This window comes from Oxyura jamaicensis, chromosome 3 (genome assembly GCF_011077185.1).
Source record: "Oxyura jamaicensis isolate SHBP4307 breed ruddy duck chromosome 3, BPBGC_Ojam_1.0, whole genome shotgun sequence".
NCBI classification, from domain to species: Eukaryota; Metazoa; Chordata; class Aves; order Anseriformes; family Anatidae; genus Oxyura; species Oxyura jamaicensis.
In genome coordinates this window covers 77,003,602-77,030,206 of record NC_048895.1, presented here as the reverse complement: position 1 = coordinate 77,030,206, position 26,605 = coordinate 77,003,602, and the positions used below count along the sequence as shown (strand labels likewise).

Sequence of the window (26,605 nt, the reverse complement as noted above, 5' to 3'; positions counted from 1 at the left end):
AGCCAAGCATCCTGCATTAACTTTTTGTTAAAGAAGAATAAAATCAGGATTCTAAAGCATTGTTTAAAAACAGAAACAAAAAATAAAGGAAAAACTGACATCTGAGCTAGATGCTGAATGTTCCAAGTAAACGTAGGAAGGAAGCACCTTGTGCTTCATGGTTTTGGGGGTTCTTGATTGTTTACTGTTTATTTTACACATGCTTATATAAAGGAGACTGTATTAAAATACAATCTTACACTTCATACTGAATCTCACTCTGAAGATCAAATACATGGAAGTGGCAGCAAGTAGCATCTTGTTTCCAATTATCCACTCACCACAGATCAAAAAAATAATAAAAATGAGTTATCCTGACAAGTCAGTTATATTTAAATATATGGACACTGAAATAATCACAATGATAACCACTAATTTTTTAAAAAATAATGGCCTAAAAAAGCTCATTTAAAACCATAGGTAAATGCAGCAATCAAAAGCTACCAGTACTTTCCTAGAAGACAACAAAATACAAAAATACCTGGAAAGGGTTATTTTAAAACACAGTGGTATAAAAATTGTGCAGGTGGGGGTCTCTTTTCAGATGCCTTTTAAGAAAAAAAGAAAGGAAGAAAACAAGCCCTCTATCAAAACCACATATGCCAAGTTTTAGCCCAGAGCAAGTTTTCACAGCTATGTTACAAACCCTTGAAAATAAAGGTTTATAATGGAAATGCTGACAGACCCTTAACCATAGCAGCATGAATACTTATAATTAAAGAAGAGCTTTTGGCTACACCTCACTCTGCAAATGAAAGATTGCTATTTTTACAATACTCTCAAATAAAAGTGGGAAACCTGGAACATGATACTAGCAACGCAATAAGATATGTTAAAGGGGACTGCTAAAACTATTTGACATTTTAAGCTTTAAACACTGAGGCATTTAGTTTAACGCACCTAAGTCAGTATTTTCATAATGCTCCTTAATCAGCAATAAAGAATGCTCCTGCGAGCCATCATCCGCGGTTAGCAGAAAATGGCACATGAAGTTGTTATTTCCTAACGGCCTAGAGGGAGCTGCTTCACTTTAATCAGTGATCTCACTTCCTTCCTACCTGTAAATTCTCTATTGTACAGTTATATAACTATTAGCATGCAACGTGCAGAAAAAAATACATTTATGAAAGGCCAACTACCTTGTATCTGCCTGAATTTTAAAAACAGGAGAGAAAATTGCATCGAGCCATTTCACCCTTTCCCACATTTCTAAACAGACCAGGTGTTACCAGTCTGGTTAAGCCAATAATACTTTCACCTTTGGTTAGCACAGTCATCCAAATTTCCTGAATGAAGAAAATATTATTAGCATTGTTTTACTCATATGTTGACAGGGGACTATTTCCAGTGAGTCTGACAAAGTGCAAGAGAGAAGCAGCAACACTTCACCGTTTCCCATACCATCAAGATCAAAGTGTTTTATAAACCTTGGGGAAATTAAACGTTGTAATTGATGGGATAAATAGGCAGATAACCAAACATATAAATACAGAAGCTGAAATAAAGAACAGTTAAAAATAAGGCTCTAATAATACCTCACCTGCCAACCACTATTTGAGCATGTTGGTAATTCGAATATTTCAGCAGACCTCCTTTTAATAAAAAAAGTATGAGTACTGTACTGTATATTGCCCATGACGTCCTGAGAAGTCTGTAATAGACTTCTGTGCCCTTCTGTCTGTGTTACAGAAGGACTATATAACCCTCAAGTTTTGGAAAGCTTCAGAACAATGTAAAGTTATGAAATAGGCAACTTTCACAAGTCTCCCTACTTCATCTTAAAAAAAAACAACATTACAAATACGGTGTATTAGCTAACAGAGAAAATGTCAAAGTATTTTTGAAGTCTCCAATTTATTCCAGTAAATACATTCAGTTGAACTGAAATAATAAATAATAAATCAACTAAACTTAGTTTCATGCTTCATCTTTTTTCAAAAGACTGCCTGAAAAACAGTTGTCTTCGGATGTATAAGCTATTGACAGCCGCAGTCAAACTACTAGACAATAACAAAGAACCTAGCTGAAGAGAGACCTTGCATATGGGCCTCACTGTTCCCATTATGCACTCTTCCACAGTTCTTTCCATGTATTTCAGACTTGCACATTTGAAGTAATGGCAGATCAATAGCTGCCTCTTAATATAAATATAAAAAAAAAAGCAGTTTGGGCTTCAAACTGGAAGACTACCTCTAAAAGGCATCAGTAGACAAAAATATGCTTATTACTGAAGGGCACTGTAGATGTTGAAACCTGAACTAGTACATCAAAGCAGAACTGCTTCGAAGTGGTAAAATATTATTTCCTTCTTTTCTATCAAACCTTAGACAAGGTATTTAAGTCTCCATAACTGTTGTATTTGATTGCAACCTTGCTGAAAGAAGGAAAAAATAATTAGAATGGAGTCTGAAAAACAGAAAATTCACTGGGAAAGAAAAAAAAAAACACCACAAGAAAACATTACTTCAGTAATTTAGTACAGATAATAGTTTTGAAATTTCCTGTGCCAAAAAGAAATAATATCTGAAACAGTGGCAACTGAATGACTTTCCACAGTGTCACTAATTCATCACAAAATACAGGCAGCAAACCTACCTTAACTGAAATAGTAAGGAAACATTTCTAAAATTCTAAATGCAGCAGGGCATTGGCAGATTTCAAAATTTAACATACCATTCACAATCCTCTAAAACTCTCTTTCCTTTTACTCTATTTCAGTAAGAAATTAGTATGAACTACAGCTTAACCTGAACACAAAAAACATTCCAGTCTATATCCACAGTCTAACAAAATAACTTACCTAAGTCTGGCTAGAACAACCTGAAGAAAATTCAGGACCATACTCAGTTCAGCTCCTCGACAAGCAGGCAGCAGCATAGTAAAGCCATCATTTAGTAACTTTTCCTCAGAAAGGCTCAAGTAGCAGCTAGTCTCAAACACTTCTTGGACACCATCAATGTACGTTGAAAGTAGAGTCCAGAGATTTTGTTTCTGTATGTAGTCATTTTTGGCTACCAAAAATTCCTTTGCTTTGTCACGAAAAGCATTTGAGAGTTTCTCAGCTAGGACACTAATGTCCATATTCTTCTCAACATAAATCAAAAGGAAAGCAAAATGACCTCTCCAAATGAGAGCTCTCTGAGACATGGTGACAGAGGATGGGGTCAGGAAATCCAGAAGATCTAGCACTCTACTCACTATATCTTCTGTCTCTGCCACAATTGCTAGCATAAGGAACAGGTTAAAAAAGTTCTGCAGCCCCACTTCTGTCAGCTCCTGCATTCTTTTCCGATGGAACTTGGAATAAATTCTACATTAAAAGAAAAAACAAAAACACAAAAAAAAATCAAGAAAGAAAGTTTCGTAAAGCATTAAATTTTCTATCTACTTGATACACAAAAATTGCATTTTCGTGCTTTTAGTTTACAGGTACCCTGTAAATATGCTCTTTTCCTTCCCCTCATCTTCTCTTTTAGCCAATGGAACACATATTATTACAATTTCTGGTCCACTCTAAGGTACAAATTAGAATTTTCAGCTCAGATACAGCTTAACCTTCCTTTCTTATCCAACCTCCAGTAGAAAGCTGAGCACAGGGTGATGAACAGACTCTCTATTTTGTCAGTGACACTTTTCCTCCATACCATGCCTTCAAATCATACAAACTCAGCCCACAAGGGCTACTGGGACAGGAAGCAATTTAAATGGTATCTCTCAGTATTAGCGAATAATTCCTGTAGCCCAGCAACTGTTATTTCCAGGTGGCACACAGAAAACAAAAGAAAAATAAACAGGAGCCTTTCTTCCTTTAGATACTGATTTCTCTTATGTTACACTACCAAAGTTTGCCTACTCAGCTGTCACTGCAGTAAAACTAGAAGAAAGATTTTTGATGGAAAGCTCCCTTTCTCTGCAGTACTGCCCTTTATTGAAGGCCCATTGTATAAATTGAGGACTACAAGTCTGGGAGAAAACAGAGAAACGTAGGCATTTGGGAGAGAAACCTCTATTGAGCAGAAAGATTTTAAGAAACATTACGATGTATTGCTTATACAATAGCGTTAAGTCGTATGTAGCTGATGGTGAGAAGCACTGCTGCTTTGCAACTTTAAAGCGACTGGTAAAAATCATAAATCTTTTACACAGTTATCCTTCATGCTCAGATCCAGACTTCTAAATAAAAGTCACCATTCTTATGAGAGAGGAATAAGATGAAAATGGGTAGCTTAAACTTTCCTTCTGTGCAATTAAAAATTTGGGTATATGCTTCACCTTTAATTTGAAGTGAGTTCCACATACAGTAGTTAAACATCCATAAAGGCTGTTTTCCTATCCTGTCACCTGGAAAAATAGTTGGAAGTGGTGCTGAGGTTATCAAATCTAGCCACCAAAAATTATAGCAAATCCAATTAATGTTGTTTAGTAGTAAATTACTACTGACAGGCATTTACGTTCTTCATGCATCAATTAATGCTTGGTTAGCTGCTGAAAACAGAGTTCATCCCAAAATCATAGCTGAAGGCTGTTAAATTTTGCTACTTGTGTAATTAATTTATTCAAGTCAGAAGTGATGAAAACTGGTTGAGCAGACTGACAAAGTGTGTGTTGTGTATTATTATTCCCCCTCTTAAATTAGACAAAGTAACAAGCTATAACAACACAAAAACTTAAGTATAATTTGTTTTCAGTGAAAGTGAAACAGACTAATTAAAATTACTAACCAAAGCAAGACACTGACTCAGCATATAACAATATATTTGTTTCAATATGTAGTTGTAGCAATTTAAAAACCCAAACTTTACTGACTAACAACTCATGAAGCTTACATAGCTAGTACATATATTTTCCTCTTCTGATAGTAAAGATAACCTTTCTTTTTTGGAGAGACATACCATATAGCTTTATAAGGTCTGCATGTACATTTTATCATTTTTTTAAATTTACAAATTAACTTAATCTTAAAAATCAAAACCAGCAAAAAACTCCAGAACGAATCTAATTCTAAGTCAGTTATATCAAATGAAAGAAATCTTAAGTGTTAGCACCTTTAACAATCAGTATGGTACCTTTACTAAAAGTTCTAAGGATTCAGTAAGTACATGCAACGTCACAATTTTGATTAAAAAACATAAATATGTATGCTGTTAAATATCATGACTTAGCACCTCTCCTAATTAGTATGTTTCAAAATTAAATGAAAAAGTAAAACCCTCACAAAATATATTGTGAGAAATGTTGGCAACCGTATAAAGGAAAAAGGAAATATAAAGGGAATTGAAGGCATAGCAAGAGCCAGGCTGTATGTTCTTAGACAACACATGGCATACATGCAGCTCAAAACAGAATTTCTGTGCTTTAATTACATTACCTTATTGGCAACAGGGTTGTACCACTGCATAGGCTGCCAGTATACCAAATTCCTGGCTGGTGGGACGAAACAAATCATCACAGGCTGCGGATGCCAAGATGACTCTTGGACCCAGCTATACACCTGTCAGAGCCTTAGCTGGCAACAGAAACGAAACGGAACAACTGCCTTCTTCAGATCATGAACACCCCTGATCCTTTATCTCCTTTACTTTCTCATGAGCGCTGTACCCCACTTTGCTTTAGAGTGTGCCTCAAAGGGCCATGCCGTCAGAACAACTAGAACTCTTATAGCATGAGACAAGCCAAATCGCAGCCATACCGTCCTTTAATTTGTTTCCAAGGATGCACGCCACTGTTCTCTGCCTCTTCTTTCATCATCCGTGCCAAAATGCTGAGAAAAATGAGGTAACTGTTGCTGGACTCGTACAGGGTGGGGATCTGCTGTTCACAACAGCAACTTTTTACCAACTCAAGCATTGACAAAGAAGTTTTACTGATATTTGCCAGACCCTTCAGACCAAGCCACGGAACAGTAAAGCAACTGTTCTAAAAGAAAAAATAAAATAAGAAGATAAGTAACAATAAATGTTAATATTCCAAAGACAGCAGGACACAATCTTTCACACAAACAAAAGTTATGTTTGTAACGTAACTCCAAAAATAAAAACATATCATAAACATGCAAAGTGTTTTCACAAGATATTAAAATCGATAGCCCTAATGAAGAAAAAAAATTCATTCTAATTCATATAGCAAATTCAGGCATAATGTCATTGACTAGTCAATTCTACAGAAGCATAACAATCATGTTTAGCTAAAGGGGAATCAGAATTAATTGCTAAAAACTGAAGATGGTCCAAATGCAATTCTGTATTTTTATATATTCATTTACTTACCAGGTTCTTGCTGTAATAATCCCAGAGTATGGTGACAACAGATAGGTTCCAGTCCCAGAAACTACTCAAAGTCAAACAGCACTGAAGATGCATTCGTAAATGTTCCTCTAACACACCGGTCTTGCAAAGGGAATAAACAGTTTAAATGTATGAGAGAAATATCACCATGTCTACATATAAACCCAATATTATCTGACTACTTAGAATAGTTTATTCATATAAACATTGTTTCTATTAGAATGAATCCAGAGGAGGGCCACAAAGATGATCAGAAGGCTGGAGTACCTCTCCTATGAAGACAGGCTGAGGGAGTTGTGGTTGTTCAGCCTGGAGAAGAGAAGGCCCTGGGGAGACCTTGTATCAGCCTTCCAGTACCTAAAGGGAGCCTACAGAAAAGCTGGGGAGGGACTCTGTGTCAGAGTGTAGCTGTGGATGCCCCATCCCTGGAGGTGTTTAAGGCCAGGCTGGATGGGGCTTTGGGCAACCTGGTCTGGTGGGAGGTGTCCCTGCCCATGGCAGGGGGTTGGAACTAGATGGTCTTCAAGGTCCCTTCCAACACAAACCATTCTTTGATTCTCAACATAATATAATATAAATATATTATATAATATAAATATAATATCTGCTATTACAAGCAATGAACTAGAATATAAAAGCTGACAAACAGAGAGACATTGTCATCCAATGCATCTTGTAATGCAGCCAATAAAATAATTCATCATGCACCCTCTTATCAGGTGTCCACACAGTTGTAGACTTTACAGTAACAGCAGCCTCAATACTGGGGGCCTAACTTGGAACACAGCTGCATGGTACAGGACCTTACAGAACAGTTAGCAGGCCATTACACAGAATGCATTATAAGTCAGCTGAATGTTTAAACCTTTCTGTCATGTATGTCCAAAGGAAGCTCATTCACTACTGATACAGAGGAAGGTACAGCTATCTGGAGAAGTCATGCTTCTCTTTACAGCACAGAAAATGGGATGATCTTTTATTTCTGAATCATCTCCCTTGTTAAACTTCTGCAACATTGCAATATTGATAACATCCCAAACAACTCTAAATGAACAGCAAATAAACCTCTGAACAATTGCCAATTAGCTCCTCTGCAAAAAAAGAAAAGCATTTTCCAAATGCTTACATCAGTGCCAATCTTTGCAGACAAACCAGAGACAACCCACAGAGTAAAGAAAATAAATTCCAAACAATTTGAACACAGTGAAGCATTCAGACTGCAATTGTCAGCTACTGAGAGCGGGACAGCTTTTGATATCAAAACTGGACTTGTATCAGAAGTAGGACATAAGGAGCTCCCCACTGCGAATGAAACCATGTGTTGAATCCAGCCTGTTTTAGGCATCTACTTCAAGATGACAGTAGATATAACACCCTGGAAGGACTTGACTCCATTTGTTCTGTGATGAGAGAAAGCCCTGACCTACTATCAAATACATCTAAATACTACACAGGTTTGGAAATCCTAAATGCATATGATGAGCTAAAAAATGACAAAAGGTGAAGAAAATTAGGAGATACAGGATGGTTGGACTTGATGATCTTAAAGGTCTTTTCCAACCTAAATGAGTATGCGAGATGAGTTTTTTGGCTTAAAACATAGCACCACGAAGGGGAATGAACAAAACTTCTTTCATGTCTCAGATAAGTATAAGGAAGCGCTCTCCTCCAGTTCCAGTTACATTGCTGGATCACGGACTATACAGGGTCCTGGTTTACACACGCCCAATGTTAACCCAGTTCAGAAAATGGATGAATAAAAAACCCAAACCAGTAAGAAATACAACAACAACACAAAACAAAACAACCTACCCACAGATGCCAGGCAAAAAAACAACATTAACTTGTGGGGTATTTTTGTTGTTTTTAATGGTCTTTCATTAAGTACCTGTTCCTGGAAGACAGTGATTTTAATTTCACCCACAAAGCTATCTCTTATGGCTTACTATGTCTTAGATCTGCTTCCCCCTAGTTTCAATACAACACAGGAGTTGTAACTCATTAACTTACCTCTAGCTTCATAAATCTGGATATACATTCCTGTGGAAAACATTATTTTCTACACTTTATCAGAACACTATAAGCAATTACACCAATCATCTACAATAACTTCTAATGTCTGCCTTCTCTTATGAACAATTAATCTTTGTGATTAATTTTTAAGAAGGTTATACACCTTCTTAAGAGGTATATTTCTAAGACAAGTTGAAAATTGAAAAGGCATTTTCAGTTGTCATAGAAAATTACACATTCAAGCCATTATATATAATGTATGGAAAACACTGAAGTGTCCATAGAGAGGACACTTCTAGAGAGTAAGACGTAGAGAATAACAGTTCAAACACAATAAAAATGTCAACAAATGAAAGGTGATCATTGCTCTTAAATGACGTAACACTACATATAAAATCAGTACTGTCCCCAAAATAAAAATATTCTCATCCAAAACCAAGGGACAGAACTGCAGCAATTTTCAAATGTGCTATTTTTTATGAATAGTAGTCTAGATATAAAACAAACTGTAGATGAATATATCTATTCCTCTAGAGAGATCTACCCTGTTACAAAAGGCAACAGAACAAACAAAAACCACGCAAACCCATTTTGGAAAGAGAATGCTTAGTCCTAAAACTGTAATTTGTGCACAGGATTATATTTATGATCTAATTTAACAAACGATGACTATTTCAATTAAACTAATTCAACAGGAAACATGGTATTGTGAGCAGCTTCAATTTCAACCATTATTTATCTGTCCTGCAATAGTTTTAGAACAGCTTCCAAAACCAAGATAGTTCTGAAGGCTTTATCTTGAATTTAATATGAAAGAGTTCTCCAGACTTCAAATACCCCTGGGATTAATGGATTCTTTCATTTCTCTTTTGCTTAAAATGGTCTCCTGCACTGTTGGAAATACTATGAGAACTCTTGAGGTAGTCAGCTTTTAATTTATCGCAAAAGGGAGGAACACCAGATACTATCAAAATGATAGTATTATCTAAACACAACATTTTTCTATTATGACCTCCTACTGAAGTAACAAAATTGGTTTCCTAGAACTACAAGTAGTTCTGTATTTCGTTTAGATTAGAATTAAACACCAAAGTAGTGAAGGTATAATAAAATTGTGGCAGAAATCAAACAATCATGAAGCATTTACTTCCACAAATGAGAGAAGGCTAGTAAGACAGACTGCTATCAGCCCTTACAAACAAACAAACAAACAAAAAACAACTTTTGATTCTTACAGTATAAGATGAATTTGTTTAGGAACTTTTATTAACAACCTATTAATTTAGTGAGTTTGATGTTGCCTAGTATACAAATACAGACGTTAATATTCGTTAGCATTTCTAGTACAGTAGTTTTCATTTTGTGCAAACAGAATTGTAGACCAGCTCTACCTTTGTCGTTAGTGCCAAAACAGAAAGCCAATTTATAAAAGAACTAGGCAATACATCACGTAACCAGTTTCCAACAAATGTCTCAAGTGTTGAAAATGGGGGTCTTTGAATATAACTGCTGGTTTTGTGATACAAATGGGAAACCGTTCATACAAGCAATTGTCTTCAACTCTTATCTCTCAAGATTTTTTAAAAAAAAAGTGATTTTGGCTGAATAAATACCTTTTTCAAACACACAAAAATATGCATACTTAATTTCATTTCAATTTCCCCCATACATTGTATATTCCCATTCACTTTATGTTCCTACCTTTATTGTCTGTAAGCTTTTGAAGTTAAGGAGCAAGAAGCACAAGTGGATTATGAAGTTGATGGACATCGTTTGAATCCGATGGTATTAAACATAACCAGATTTTAACCTCCCATATACTTTAAAAAAAAACACCAAAGATTCTGATCACTAATTCCTGCACTCTCTTGTAAAAGAGAGATTCACTACAACCTTTTCTTCCAACATATTTTGCAGAGCTATTACTGTGCATCTCTATGCACTCTTCTATGGAGCGTATGCTTAAAAGGATGGCTTAGATAGGATTCACTAACAAGCTAAAGCCAAGTGGGCAATACTTTCAGTACCATCCCATTGCTCATTTCAAAGAGGAGTCTTCTCCGTTTTTCTTTCCCTGCTTGTCCACGTTCCATTTCATTACTGACTTCTTGATACTCATTGTGCTTCCCATTCCTACTTTTCCTGGTCTTAGAAATACTCACTTAGCAGATACATCAAAGATACAAGTGGATAACTCAAAAGGTAAAAGCTGAAGGTATGAAGCTGAGAGACAGACAGAGATGGACGTGCCTACTGGTAAAGGGAAAGCTCCCTCCCTCCTAGACACTGTCAGGAAAGCTGGAGTGCAAGAAGGGGAAGGGGAATGCATTTTTTAATAAAAGTTTGTAACACGCACTCGCATACACATATACAGATACAAATGTTCTCCAAGGAGCATTTCCTACAATCAGTTAACTGCATAATGGAAAAAAAGGAAAAAAATTCAAGAAAGGAAATCAGGTAGGTAACTCCTTGGACCGTTGGTAATAGTTGCAAACAACTTTGGCAAACGGGTTTGTTTCAAATCCAGACATAGCTGCCTTTGGAACTTAAAACAGACATTTGCCTTGTATTTCTGTGTCATTATTCAAATCTTCTGAACTCAACCATTTAGCTGCCTTACCTAACTGTCTGCAAATCAATACCTGTTTAACAAAAGCATCAAAAATGTTGTGTATTTTATCTATACTCAGCTTTAGGATAATATTTATTTTGAAATAGTAAGATTTCACAAGAAAAGAGGAACGTTTTGAAAAAATACGTAACAAGTGACCTCTTACTGTTGTCAGGTTGCTGACACACAGGACGTTTTGCTACACAGGAAAATGGCTAATAAACTACTTCAGACATTGTTGCCTCATATCTCATCTGAATTTCCATCAAAGACCAAATACAAAAATAACCATGTTTATTCTCATTTTAAGCATACACAAATTAAAGAAATTATTTTTATAGGTGTTGCTGTTACCACATTTGCAATTTGTACCATGCAACTTCATAACAAATTTACAGAGCTGCAACGTAATATATTTAAAAACATGATGAACAGCATATTTAAAAGCATTTTAAAAGGAGGTCAATTCTGACCTCTGGGCCATGAAGCATTGCATTAACAGTTCTGCAGAAAGAAAAATGATAAGGTATGAAATGAGTGCTCAGAAACTAGAACCTTATCAGTAAGAGTTTGATTCAAGCCTGTAAGACAAATTGCTCAGCAAGGCAAGTCACCTTCCTGCTGTGATGAGGATATAGCTGAATTTTCAATGCAACTGACTATCTCCCTCATCATGTCTCTTCAACTTGATATCCTTACATTCAGTATCTGGTTTACATTTTCTAAGCATCCAGTTCTTATTCTGAATACATCTTGTCTGAGTAGCCATATACCTACCCTTCCAGGATAATTATCTTTTTCCTTTATCTGACAATTTAGCATCAAGCACAACCACTTTAAAGCAAGTGTAACTGCTAACAAGGAGGGAACCGTATACTGCCATAGTTCAGATAAGTCAAGGATGTTCATTTACCTCTGACAAAAACACCAGAATTCCAAAAATACACTTGTTAGTTGGTCTTTGTTTCATGCACCATCTTTTCCAGAAAGCATCCCTGACACCTCCCATGTTCACTATTTCTTCCTTTACATACTCACCTGAGCATCTGTGGATTTTTTAAGGAGTTCTTCCACAAATTTCCAATTGGATTCCTTCTGTTTCTGAAAAATAATGACTATCAGCATGAAATAGTATTTGTATACCTCACAGGAATCATTATCTAATAATGTGAAAATAAGAAATTTACAGAAATATTTCATTTCATGACAGCATATTATAGTCACCACTGAAAACAGATTTTTTGCTTTACGAATGTAACTGATGTCTGTCCTAAAAATTAGACCTAAACAACAAAAAACACCAAAATTCACATACCAAAGAGACCCAAAAGAAAGGGTATGCAGTTTTAACTGGTTTAAGGGACTCGTTTACAATTCCAACTTTCATTTTTAGTAACGGAGCAGAAACATTTAGTCATTTTTGATTTGTATAAGGAATGTCTTAAAATTTGTCTTTAACATTCTCTAAAAAGGAAGAGATAAGGGATAATAAGAAGGACAAGGTACAATCTTACTTTTCTTGTTTTTATCTTTTCATTGAAAAACTACTTCTAACTCATTTTTCCTATGACAATCACAAAGGATTGTTTTGGCTAATTTGGTAAAGAGTTGGTCAGGTAGTAATGACCTAGATAGAAAAAAAATGCAGGGTAGGTCAAATACAGCCCACAATTCATATTTTTCATCTTGGGAAGGCAGATGATTGCTCATTTGAATCAACTTGGCAATGTATATTGAAAAAAAGAAGTTTTTCCAATTAAGGCTATTTTCCAGGAAAAAAAAAAAAAAAAAAAAAAGACAACCCAGTCAACATACTTACCATTCTTACCTACAACTAGATCACCGAGGAGTATCAAAAATCACCTCTTAGGCTCATTTATGTATATAACTTGTATAGATAACTAGATGCTTGAAGTAGTACTTTCTTCATTGTCCTGCCTTACCCATTCCCTCCACTATCACAACTGTTAATCCTTTTATTTTGCAGATATCTGTCCTTTAAATGTCTGTACAGAGTTTATCACAACGAGCATCTTATGCTTTGTTAATGGAAATATAACTGCTTCCCAGCAGCACTCTTGTCCCCTGTCCTTCTCCATTAACTATACTAGTTAATGCCATGACTTGTGACAATTCCACCCAGGATTTCAGAGATTACTGAGAGATTTTTAAAGATCAACGCTTTAAAAAGATACAGCAATATGTATGCAATGTAATTTGACTACTTAGTGGGTTTACATTTTTGCACTACAAAAAAAAAATAATATTCTGGAAGATTGCTGATGTTAACAAACCACAGTCTAGACTTCATGGGACAAACGTGAATCAAAGAACAGATCTGCAGAAAGTTAAACTAAAGCTGTGATTTCAGAATTCAGAAACTTCAACAAAATCAATTAAGGAGTTCCTACTGCTTTCTCTTCATCCTGCCCTCACAGTTTTCACATGCCACTGCTCAGTTGTTCTGGTACTTCTGTTTGTGGGACCCACTGTGAACCAGATCAGTGAACCAACCAAATTCAGAATGGAAATGGGAGGAGGATCTGATCTTGGTCATAGAACAGGGTCACAAATAATTGTGCCAGAACAGCAGAGGCTATATCATGTCTAGGGTGGTAAACAGGACTTCTTAAGCTGTTATTGATGCCACAGCCTTTGTATCACGAAACCACAGCTGAAATCCTGTCAGAAGGAAAGAACACTGCATCACTGCTTTGTTTTGACTGCTATAATTTCAAAACTGATATTATGTGATTACCTACACAGTCCTGCTGCAAACTCCAAGTAAAGTTAATTGACTGCTCAGAGGCCAGATTTATCAGAGATAAGCAGATATTAAAGAATCACACTAAATGGCTACGAGACCTCTGGATGTCTGGAGCAGCCTGCTCAGAACATGTTTAGCACTCCCATAGCCCAAGGGCACACGAGTTATATGAAAGGTGTTTATAGCCACAGTTCCAGCCCAGCTGCAGTATGCAGATCACCTTAGAGGTCCCTGGATTAATCTAGGGCAAAAGCCTGACACTGGCTGGAACCAATTACAAGAATGCACCCGGGTTCAGCCCAGACTCGGGAAAGAACAGCACCAACAACCTGCTGCACCCTTCTTGCAGCCTCAATTGTCTCTGCCTTTTAACAGACGTTTCATTCAAATCTCACTACATTTACATCCTAACAGTATTCCCTGCTACACTGGCAATATGGCATAGCAACTGTTTCAAAGTCGCTCTTGTCAGAGAACATGTAGAATCTGCATCTCTTACTCCAAACCTGCTGGCTTACCATATCCCCCCTCCACCCTCAAAGAATCCTAAAATCAACAGAACCTGGAGACCTCACAGTAAGTAAAAGTGCTCCTGAAACAAAAAACTTAAGCTGAGACCCTCTGGGTTCTTGGGGAGAAACTTCTGCAGAAGAAACTAACACCTGCCTACCTATAAGATCCATCCTAGGCTTCCCAGCTGGAAGTCCATGTTTGCATATCTTGCTATGCAGTCATTTCAAATTATTCAAAGGCAAGAATTCTTAGCCTCGAGTAATTCTAACTTTATTTCCCTAGCCCACAGTATATTGAAATTGACCCCTGCAATGTTCAGAAGTGGCAATTTTTCTCATTGGGTCCCATCTGCTTTTTAAATCCTGCTTCTCAGAATAGTGAAGGGGAACCGGAATGTGGGGTTAGGGAAAGAGACACCATGCATCCCTCAGAACACAGAGGGAAAAGCCTATGCCCAAAATTCTCTAGTTTTAAAAGTGGTTTCATGTGTATGAAATATATATTCAATATATATGAATCATTGCATATTTGAAATTACATTATATGAGCTAAAGGGGAAAAATAAAAAGAAGCAAGTCTGAAACCTATTTAGAATTTTAAAAGCTTTCATAATAACCTCAAGGCCATGCAGACCACATTAAAAAATTGAAAATCTTCCACAGATGACATAGGCTTAGAGGCACTTTTTGCTACGGAGCACATGAATAACCATCATTATGACACATCACCATCCCACCTCTGATCACAGTTAATTAAAAGAAAGCATGTGTCATGAAGCTATCACGTCAGATGTTTAACCAACAAAACAGGACTACACTGAGTCCTGATGTAATTCCACTGACTTCAACAAATTTATATCCTACTATCTTCAAAGAATGTTTGAGGATATATTTCATGGGAAGAAAAATAAATTATTACCATCAACTATTTACCATTTACGACAGATTGCATTCTTGTTGCTGACAGGTTTGCTCTTTTTTTTTTTTGTAAGCCCCAGTAGCAGCAGAACAGGGAACTCTGGACAAACAACAAGATTCAAAAAAAATGTGAAGCACAGCTAACAGTTTGAACATAAAGAGTATGGGAAACATCAAAAGAAGTGTGCACAGGATGGTCTCGTGATTTACAAATTGGGACTTGGAAATTCTCTTCTCCCAGATGGGCTCTAAGGAAAAAATATTGTTTAATCTTGGGCAAATCACTTCCTGTCACTGCATCTCAGATTCTTACTTTAAAATAAGAACAACAGGCATCTTTTTTTTCTCATTCAATGTCTGCTTGGCTTATTTAAATAATATAGTGCCTCAGGCAAAAAATAATCTCTCATGAGGCTAAATACATAGTATGTATCACTATGAGAGATGGGGGGAAAAAACAATGATCAAAGTAAACAGTATCACTGCATTTTGATTAGGGCATAAAATACAAGAAACCCAAGATAAATGTCTCCTCCACACTAGTTTCTGTATTCAACCTGGGAATAACCTTTTCTCTCCATCTAAGTTCCTCTAATAAGCTGAGAGTGTAGTAATTCTATCTTCCCAATGTCCCTCTGAAATATATACTGTGGACTGTGGTTCCCCTCGCTCCAGTACCATGGGATCCCAAAGGATCTGTCAACCCACAAGTGGCAGAAACGTATAAGCATTTGTATGTTCACCAGAACTTCTAGCCAACAGAATCAGCTATGAGTTTTCTAACCAAGCACTCAACCACTACGTTACCCTGACTTCCCTATTTTTTTTCTTTTTCAGGACCTTTGCAAGATAAAAATCGATTAAAGTAATTTTTAATTAGAAAGTTTAATTTGACCTAGGAATGAAAGCATTCACAGAAGTACAACATCAACATTCTTCATTCCTTCACTGTTTATATTCTAATGCTTTTAAAAATCTAAAGATTGAACAGGGGAGGAAAAGATAAGTTATCATAATAAACTGATCAACCAATGTGATCTTACTCTTCCCTTTGCATAGGTCTGCAATTCATAAACATGTTTTAAGGTTTTAATCCTTCATCCTACATCAAAACAGGAAACATTTTTAAAATCTTGGTATATACTTTAGTAGAAAAAGGGTACAACCTATACCTTTTCAATAGATATAATTAATTTGGAAGTAATAAAAGACACTCCACAAGAAACTTAGAGCTGATGCTCAGGGAACTGGGGAAGTCCAGCTGAAATGTAAAACACACAAAACAACAAACAAGCTTCATTTCTGGGTCTTCAGCTATCTCTAACTTCTGATCAGCTCCCTCTATAGTCTACTGAGGAAAACTGGCAGTTTTCGTGCCACTCAAAGCGGATGAATTGCCTCAATAAGTGCCCTTTTCCTTCAAAATCAATGATAACAAAGCTAAAACTAGACAGGATGAATCTCAGACTAAGAGACTGAAAAAAGAGTCAAGGTTTACATGCTGCAAAACTGCAGAAAACTACAGTGGGGTTCATGCAACAATTTGATGTGCCAGTACCAAAGCGTAACCCCACATACAACTTACAGATATGCAAGAATGGCATGTGCAGGTCTTACCTAGGCCCTTCTCAGAATACATGATAATGTCAAGTCCCTCACAACAAAATTTTCAGAAAAAAAGTCAGTAATCATGGCCTAGCCTACTTTAGCTGGAAGGAAAAGCTAAGACCATGCCCTAAAAGTAAACGTCTTGCCACTTACTTCCAGGAGCTGGAATTTATCAGTTTTTAAACAGTGTCTGCCAGTATCAGGCATCACAGAAAATTAAGCTACATGCATATATATATATATGCATGTCAACATGCCAATGTTGTGATGTAAAGAGAATACAATTAGCCAGACTAGAATTTATCCAGAGCAGAGCTACCACTTCTCCCCGCTGCCAAGTGGCATTACCATCTACACAGTTAATGTTTGAGGTTTATACTTCACAGGGTACAATCTAATGTGCTCGGTTCCTAGAACAGCAAACTCAGTGAAGCATTTATGCTACAGGCAGACAGTCTTAAAACACACACCACATCATTAAATATATGTGCTAGCAACTAGCACAGATTTTTCAAGTTTCCTTAATACAGTAACCTACTGCCTATCTGGTGTATGATATGAATATGTCAAAGGCTGCTGGAATGCTACAAGGGACTTGTACAAAGTGCTTTTTAATACTACCAACATTGAAGGATTTCATTTAAACAAACGTGAAAAATCCTTTAAAACAACATGAACTGTTTTCTGTCAACAAGAATAAATAAGCAAGGTTTGAGATCTAAATAAAATATAACTTTGAGTTATTTAGAAAAAAGCACACTCACCTTTTCATCTAGATCTCCATTACGGTCAAATTGGTAGAGTGATGCCAGATGAGTAATAATCCACCAGCTAAAGCTCAATGGGTCTTTACACTGAATTGTTTCAAAAACAGATGTCCTTTCAGAACCACTTGGTCTTTCAAAGATATTCTTTAGATTTTTGTTCACCAAGCTCCAGAAACACTATAGAAAATCCAAAAATAAACTGTTCCATAAAAATGGAACTGTGTTGAATGTTAAAGCCTACCTTAACGATGTTCTCCATAATACTGTCATATTGATCAGTTTTATTATTATTTTTTTATTTTTTACAGAAAACAAGCAACACGACAGTCACTTAAAGAAAATAACAGAGACTAGCGTTCAGCATTACGAGAGAAAAACTGGAGCTATGTTAGGATGCTTTCCCTCAAATACCAGTAGATGGCAATTTGAAAGCAAAACCTTTGGTCACAAGAAGACTATGATATGACACTTCACAGACAAAATTAAGAGCTGAGGGAATGACAATGAAGAAAGGATCACCAAGTTTGTACTCATATGAGAGTTCATATTAAAGTTCATTAATGAATACTTGGTATAACAGATTTTTGAAGAACTCTTAGTCCCAGACTAGCCTAACAAAGGAAGAGATAGTAGTAAACTGTAGAGAATCTGTCTGGAAGACAGCAAACTGAGGTTCAAATTCCCTGTTTTGTTCAAAGTCAGTCCATTACAATACTGATAAACTGATTAATCTCTTTAGCTCAGATCCCCATTTATAGCATATTATGCCTCCCTACAGACTGCACGCATCTTCCCTAATTATGCAGAACCTCTCTGGAACTTCTTTGCACTTCCATTTCAACCACCTCAGCTGGGTGACGCTACAATTACAAGAATCAAAATCCAAGTTGTTCTTTTATAGGTAGTTTAGGTACAGGTATCAAAGACAGAAACATGGGCTAGATCGATCATTAGTCTGGCTGTTCTTACATTTCTAAAACCTGGAGATAAGTAATTGTGTGATATAATACATAAATTGCAAATGATTACTAAAAATGTGTAAAGATAGTTTCTTTTCCGACATGTCCTACCATACAGCTTTCAGTCTGCTCCTTCGCTTTCCTTAGCACAAGTAGCTACTGAGTTTAACAGTACCTTAGGCCATAACCAAATGGTATACTGCAAACCTAGAGTTAGGACTTGATGCACATTAAAGAACGTGGCCTAAAGCATCACCGTGAGCACACAGTCCTCCTAAAGCAAAAATGAAGTTCAGTTCCATTGTCAGATATGTGAACTAGTGCATTCAGGGCAGTCCGGGAACATTTGGTGACTGGACTGCATATGTAACATGAATGCATATGTAACAGTATTCTTCGATTACCTCTGTGTTAGACCCTTTATTTCTGAAGTCCAGCAGCTGAATAAGTAGAGTCCACAATTCTTTAATGCAGGCACAGGGATAATGGTGACTAGTAAGAGCCTCAGAAGGTCTCACCTAAAAGACAGTATGTAATATAATTATTCAGAGAAGTATTATTTTTGAAGTTGCATTTTATGTACCAATATTTCCTGTTTCACACATACGCACACACCTTTTTCCCCCCCGCTTAATTAATACGGATACAATTACAGATTAGAAAGCGTATTATCCCATTAACAGTCAAAAGACATCTCTCATACAACAAAGACTGTTTCCTGATTTTACATACATTATAGGTTGTACTATTTCTTAGTTTCTTCTGAGCCACTTTCAAACATTATTTAATGCAATGAAAATGGGCTTCTGAGGCCTAAATGAAAAGGAATTGGCAATAAATACTGTTTCGTTCTCTGACAGTAGGGAAAAGAAAAAATGATTGATTAGATTTTCTTGATGTTTTGGGGAAGATAGAGAAAGATTTCAAATGATTTAATAGCTATTATTGTTGTTATTTTTAACTGAAAAATCCTTAATGACTAGGCATAATGCTACTAGAATATGTTTTTGTTGGCACGAGGATGTTAATGTTCCCACAACATTTCACAAAATCTGCTTTTCGGTAAATTTACTGCAAGGCATTCTTTTAATATGCAGAAAACAGCATATTTCAAGTCATGTACGTTATTTGATTACTATTCCATATTTAACAAAATTCACTCAGACTGATGCATTTCAAATGCAAAGCAGTCTTCTTGTGAATCATCCTTCAGTTTTACATTCCCTGAATTGTGAAACAAAATAAGCAAAACAGCTAAAGGAAGTGCTAAATACATGAAAATTCTCTCTACGCTTCAATGTTTTTAAGATCTACCAGCACTGTATTTAAAATAATTATAGTATAGACAAAACTTTTACTTACTCTGTCTTAGGACTTATGAATCTACTGTGCTGTATTCAGAGAGAGTAAAAAAGGTGCGAAAAACTTTACTTAAGGAGCATAATTCAGGACATTTTACCTTCAGCAGGGACAAAATGCCAAAAATGTAGTAAGAAAAGAGTAAGACAAATCAGCTTAAACTCATTTTATCCCAAAACAATCAGTACTCCAAGTACGAATAGTTAACCTACACCCCTTTTAAACCAATAGAGGGGAATGGGCACCTAGAGAGACCTATTCATCCAACACACTGCAGTACGAAAAGCTGTTGCTATACTTTCACATCAAATAAAGGGAGCCTAGGGGGGACTAGCCAACTAATTCCTAGACACCTAAATTTGATGAGTTGAATCCTGGATTTTTATATCTTCTTGCTCTCCCTGCTCCATTCATGCACAACTGTTCTTGTATCACACTGGGATTTAAAATCATTTCTGGGTTTGGCAACCTAACAGTGTAAATTAAAAATTAAATCAAAATACGCAATGCCAATAACAGTAGAAGCTGTGTGAAAGAGACATTACAGAAGTGGGAGTGAATGAATAAAAACCGCATTCACAATTAGAAGAACAAGTATATCACCAGTCTCAACTTCTGTTTCAAATCTGCATAATATTCTATAAGTATACAGACTTTTTATTCATCATCCACCTTTAGAGTAATGTATTTGCAATGACTGTTCTCATATAGTTCCAAATTAGATTTAAATACTGTAACACTTAATTATAAATATGATTTTCTATGTATTTGACATATAAATTACATTTCGTATGTCTTAAATGTAACAATTTGTTTTTCTCTTTCGATAACAAATCCTGCTTACTCCATGAAATTGTCAGGGTGGACCCAGCATCAATTTAAGAATCTCATGAGACCAAGACTGCAATATTTTAAATAATTCTATTATTCACATTCCACATTTGCTACTTAGAGTTTTTCATATGCCTATGCCTCCACATGCTTCTAGCTAAAGATCTATTATGGGAATCCCTCAATAACCTGAATTAATCTTGCGTAAATATTACCTTGAGAATAATCATCAGTGAGACCAGTAAAGTCTATCAAAAATTCATTATGTAACTGCTAACTTCCCAAAACTGAAGCAGCCTCAAAAGTACCCTGGTTATGACTCATCAGCAATGAGATCCCTCAGAAGGGAACAGCCTGTGTATTGCAGATGCACTCTAACACCAGGGGATTTTATGGAAGTATTAGGTACACAACCTGTCTTACAAGTTAAGAGTTTCAGGACTTTTACACTGAGTACCAGTTGTTGCAGCAACTTGTACCTACTACTGTGCTTTTCTACAGGACAGCAGGATTTCTTCTGCAAGATGTGCCGTATATGACCCAGGATAAAGGATGGCTAGTAGCATCAAAGCAAGGCACTATATAGAAATGTCACTTATCCTTTGTTTAACCCATATTGCTTTGTTCAGAGATAGTCTGGATCGCCTCTTGCAACAGCAGGATTTCAGTATCTTGGTAAGAATGGCAAACTGTGGTAAACTTGGGGCAACAAAGCTCTGGTGCCAGGGATGTGCTGCTGAGAATAGAAAGAAGGGATATATATGTCTCTGCCAAATGTATCTCAGAGCACAATGAGATCAGCATGTGATCCTTGTCAAGTGTCTTGACACTACAACTCCCCAAAACACAGATTTGAAAACATGAGTATAAAGGGTTGGTGCTTATGTCCCACCTTCCAAGAACACTCACAAATGCTACAAGCTGTGCTTCTGAATATTCTCAGCCCAAAGTTTAAGACATGTTTTAGTGACAAGCTGACATTGTCATCCGTTATGGGTCTCAGTTGCATTTTCAATGGTTTTGAGGAACATTACATCCATTGCTGGATTACAGCAACAACTGCACACTAGAGCAGGAACCAAAGGCTACTAGAGAAGGCACCAGCTGAAGAGAGGTTTATCCAGCACAAGTCCAAGCTCCACTTCAGAAATCAATCTCAAATGTAACTAGTTTAAGATATGCAGCCCAATCCTAGGGAGAGCTGAAGAAACAGTAGTGGCAAAACAATCTTCTCTCTTTGTAATGCGGCTCTGTGGAAGTAGGATGAATCTGAATTTAAATATCTGGCATTTCAAAGCATCAAGCACAACGGTCAACAGATCCTACTTGAATCTTCCTTTACATCTTTTTTGCCTTTTGAGAGGGGGGGAGGTTGCAGTATTATCTGATAGTTTAATAGATTAAAACAGATTTTGAAACGTAAGACAACTCTCTCCAGAGATAGTTTAAAAAAACAGTTATCAAATGATGCTACAGCTATTTTCCCACTGACTCCATAAACGGCAATATGAAAGAAGGGGGAGTCCATTTTCCATGTCTGTGTACCATGAAAATTATAAATTATATAGTGGTCACTGCTACTTGGAGGTCTCAGTTCAGTCCTGTGTTCACAGATCACACATGCCTATCTAAAGAAGGTTTCAACACAGTCAGAGAAGATTGCACAGCTCTTTCACTAGCTGATATATGGAGCTATTATGAGTTTCTAGCTTTGGAGTGCTCAAAACAAGCAAGAAAAACACTGCAGCTAAAGAAGGAAAGAAAAAAAAATAAGTTTTCCCTTGACAAACGTAAAAGAGCTGTCAGAGAAAGATGAGGTTGTAGAAACGGAAGAAATGTAACAATAAATTGTAATATGACATTCTGTAAATGTCCAGTTAACTTACTGCCAGGATTACAGTTATTCTTTTTGTTCCTGTTGAGAGTTTGAAAAGTATTTTTTTTTCATCTATAGCTCTAAACCTTTTAGACTGTGCCATGTTTGGCATTAAACCTGGAACACTGAACTTATGAAATGTGGCACTCACTTCTGCTCTGTACACAGTGCATTTCAATAGTACTCCCTCATTCAACTGCCAGATGGTCATGAATAAATATAACACAAATTGAGCTCCTAACAAATAACACTCTTTAAAACATGGAGATATTAAGCCATACATAACATTTAAAACTTAGCAGTAAGAAGTCATCTATGCATTGGTACAATAACTAATTCACATGTATCCTGAAAGAAGTATCTAACTGCCCACATCCTATATAAAGGAAAAAAGTTACCTTTATATACTTGTTGATGGACAAGCTTATTAAATCAGATACAAGATTTCCACAGTGTGTTTCAAATAAACTGCTATTGGTTAAATTCTCTCCAGTTAGATTTATGAAATGGTTAGCATACACAACTTGTCCTAAAAAAAATAACAAAAGAAAGTTATATCTATTTAGTTTAGAAAGACGTGATTTGTTTCCTATCCTATATATCTTAGGATTGGTTTGCTGAGCTGTATGTAATTTTAATTTACAAACTCATTTGGAAATGCTTGTCCACTGTAAATTCAAGCTAGTCCCTTCATTACTACAATGAAATCTGATATTATTCTGGTTGACAGTTGAATAGTTTGGCATTTTATAGCCTTTAATTGGCACAGTTTTGCAGGGAAATTAAGATTTATTTTTCTGCAGGTTCCTCTTTGTCACATGCCAGTGCGCATGTTCTGAAATCACAACATATTTTGCAGATATGCAAGTTGATGACAAACAATTCTAGAGAGGTCTAACACTTTCCTTAGGATGTGTTGATGTAAAAAGCTGGCATGATATTCCAACTTGAGCATTTGTAGACATTAACACAGATAAAAAGGTAAAGTTAAGAGGCTATAAGATCTTATCTCCCAAGCTTTCCAACGGTACAACTCCCTTGACATCATTGGAACAGAAAATATGTAGAACAAGATTGTAGTTTATGCAGGGTGAAGCCCCAAATCCACAACCTTGCCACTGGTCTCAGCAGCATGAAGTTCCCATTCAGCATGCTTTACAGAATAAGATGAGAACAGAAGCAATTCTACAAGGTACACAGAATACAAGACAAAATAATATACACAGACATGTCTTGACTAGTGAATTTTGTTGTTCAAAAGCACAATCTTTCTGCTCCATAAATTGATTACTATATTACTGCTCAGAACTTTACCTAGAAATAAATACAGAATTCTGGAGGACAAATTGCATCCACCAGGCTGTCTATCCCTTCTCCATAAGGTCCCAAAAGGGTAAAAATCCTAAGCCATCATAAAGAGAAACCTGGAAGTTTTACAGAACAGCCAATCCATGCATTCTCCAGAAACAGGCATGCAAAACCAGTGAAAATGCATTAAGCTAAGGAAAGCTGTGTTCTGACTGTACCCAAAACCTGTGAAAGCTAATCTGAGTTTCCATACCATTAGTTTGGCTAAACATACACTGCGTTTTTCCAAACCTCAAGGTCACTTCAACTGTTACAATTCCTTTATAGAAATTATATAGATAATTTATAATAATGACGGGGTTTATTGCAGTGGTACTGATTACAGGAGAAAAAATATTTTTGTGATTTTGCTAGCATGGAGATGAACAATATACGTAATTATCACAAAGAAAATAATGTTCACTTTCTATTTTAAGAATTTTTCTTCAGCCACCTAACTACTGCAATTGCTTTCTATGATTTTTTATAGTTTCTATAAACAATTACTTTTTGCCCCTTTAAAGCCCGGTAAGTTTTTTTGTTGGTTGGTTGGTTGTTTATAAACAAAGTCCTCTGACTAACGCTCTTTCCTTTGTCCAGTACTTTTTTTAGTGTAGTATATGGTTAGCAATGTTGATTCTCTGTTAGCAATGTTGATTCTCTGTTCTGGTCCATCCTTTGAAACTCATCCTACATTGTTTGCATCAAATTGCTGTTCACTGTTAAAAATACTTTTTGTAGTATATTTGTAATTTCAAAATGTGTCTTGCTATTAAATATTTAGTACATTGCAAACATTGGTTGAGAACAAGCTTTGTTATCTTGGTCAAATTTTGATAGAAGAAATCCCTAACACTATTCCATTTAATTTGAGCTACAGGTAGGGAAGTTTAATGAAACGAAGATACACAGGCCAAAACATTTCACAAGATTCACAAAATCAAACCTACCTTCACCAAACTTGAATTTTAAAGCTATGCTTAAGAACTACTACAAGTAGGAAATTATCCTGGACAAATTAAGATGAGAAATCTGAATCAATCATACATACAAGAATAAGTTCAAGAAAAATATTGTATACTTACTCATCATTTTTTCACCTAGTACATGAAGAATTTCCAGCACTAACCAATGGATATCCAAGTGTAGGTGTAATAAATGCCATGATGGTGGAAAGATCTGCGAGTAAAAATAAACACATTTATTTGTAACTTTTCTTTTTCGAATTCTGGATACTGTACTAAGACAGACAAAAAATTCGCATATATTTTGCCTGCAGTAAACATTATGGATATCTAAGAACAAATAGTCTATAACATATAAACATGTCATGCAGTTAAAAGAATAAAAAAAAGAAACTTTCATGACAATTCTTCCTGTAGAGGATGCCTGTGAAGTCTTTAATATGATCTAAACTACGACTTAAGCAGTGTCCGGATCCAGATTTGACAGATTAAAACTATTTATCCTTTTCTTTCCAGCAAAAAAATGTTTTACTTTAGCAGTGTGCGTTCTACCAGATAGCACACACACTGCTAAAGTGAAGTATGCTCTTAAAGTAATTCCAAAATTTCACTACTCTCTTCCTTAAAGACTGATTGGAATTACTGTTTCTCTCATTAGCTCAACAGTGGCCCTGTTGACAAACTAAATGAACAGAAAGATTCACAATGCTGCTGGTCAGTGGATCGTTCCTCTCCAGATATAAGCTTATGCATCCTAAGATTGAAATTCCTTTTTTCTTTTTGAAAGCATTAATTATATATACACACAAATCTTAGTAGAGTAATACTTTACTTGCATTCAATGCTGCAGTTGCTTAACTTCCATACTGGCACTTTTCTTCTTTATATGCACACTCCTTTTCTATTTTAAATCACATTTCAGACTGCATTCTTTAAAAGTGCCCCTCCTACCAGGAAGTTCAGAAATTCTAGCCATTATCAAGGACATACAGCAAGGAATTTTTTAAACATGCTATGTTAACTCAAGTCTATATATTTACCTTATTATCATTTCTATAAGGCAGGAATAACTGTAAAAGCTATTCAAATATAAAAATAATTTTTAAAAAGCAACATAAAATCCAAAGCTCATTAGGTGTGCTAGCTAAGCATGGGATGACATTTAGTTTATAAAGTAACAAAGGAAGAAAACAAAAATCATAATTCCAATTTGAAGAAAGACTATTTTCTATTCAGACAAAATTAATCAAACAATACATACTCTCACAAAATAAATTTAAAATTTTAAAAGCTATCAACCTTTGCCTGTTGCTGAATAGTGAATGCTGCCAGGACACTACTAGGGAGTTCACAAAGGTGACCAATATGCAGGGTCAAAGCATGAAGCTCTTCCACCAACAGTGATGGTAACTGGGCTTCTAGTTCTTCATATGGGTGGAGTACTCCATCATTATCGACTTTAGGGGGTTCCAGATACCTGAACACACACACACACGTAATCAGAAAATGGATAAGATGCAGCTATAAAAAGCTTAGAACATAAATTAGTAAACTGTGTACAAGTCTCACCTGAAGATGAAAACTTTCACATAATGCAAAAACTCAATACACTGACGCCTGATGCCCTCTGCTTCAGAGTGCAAGTTTGCAGCTTGACCTGAAATAAAAGAGATCAATAGCTTAGATCAGATGTGCCCACACTGTGATCCATGTATCGTGCATTCCCCACAGTAATTAAAACAGACC

General features: G+C 36.0%; 1 protein-coding gene across 2 annotated transcripts in view; it reads right to left on the bottom strand.

Moving 5' to 3' along the window:
• The window catches only part of MMS22L (MMS22 like, DNA repair protein), a 93,556-nt gene that overhangs the window by 53,330 nt on the left and 13,621 nt on the right, over positions 1-26,605 (bottom strand). For both annotated transcript variants that reach the window (XM_035319984.1, XM_035319985.1), the window contains exons 5-14: positions 26,429-26,516; positions 26,159-26,336; positions 24,980-25,073; positions 22,946-23,076; positions 18,886-18,999; positions 17,520-17,699; positions 11,989-12,051; positions 6,306-6,425; positions 5,729-5,955; positions 2,840-3,349 (exon numbers count right to left, since the gene is read on the bottom strand). In XM_035319984.1, coding sequence (XP_035175875.1) covers positions 2,840-3,349; positions 5,729-5,955; positions 6,306-6,425; positions 11,989-12,051; positions 17,520-17,699; positions 18,886-18,999; positions 22,946-23,076; positions 24,980-25,073; positions 26,159-26,336; positions 26,429-26,516 — 1,705 coding nt within the window. The remainder of the gene's footprint in view (positions 1-2,839; positions 3,350-5,728; positions 5,956-6,305; positions 6,426-11,988; positions 12,052-17,519; positions 17,700-18,885; positions 19,000-22,945; positions 23,077-24,979; positions 25,074-26,158; positions 26,337-26,428; positions 26,517-26,605) is intronic.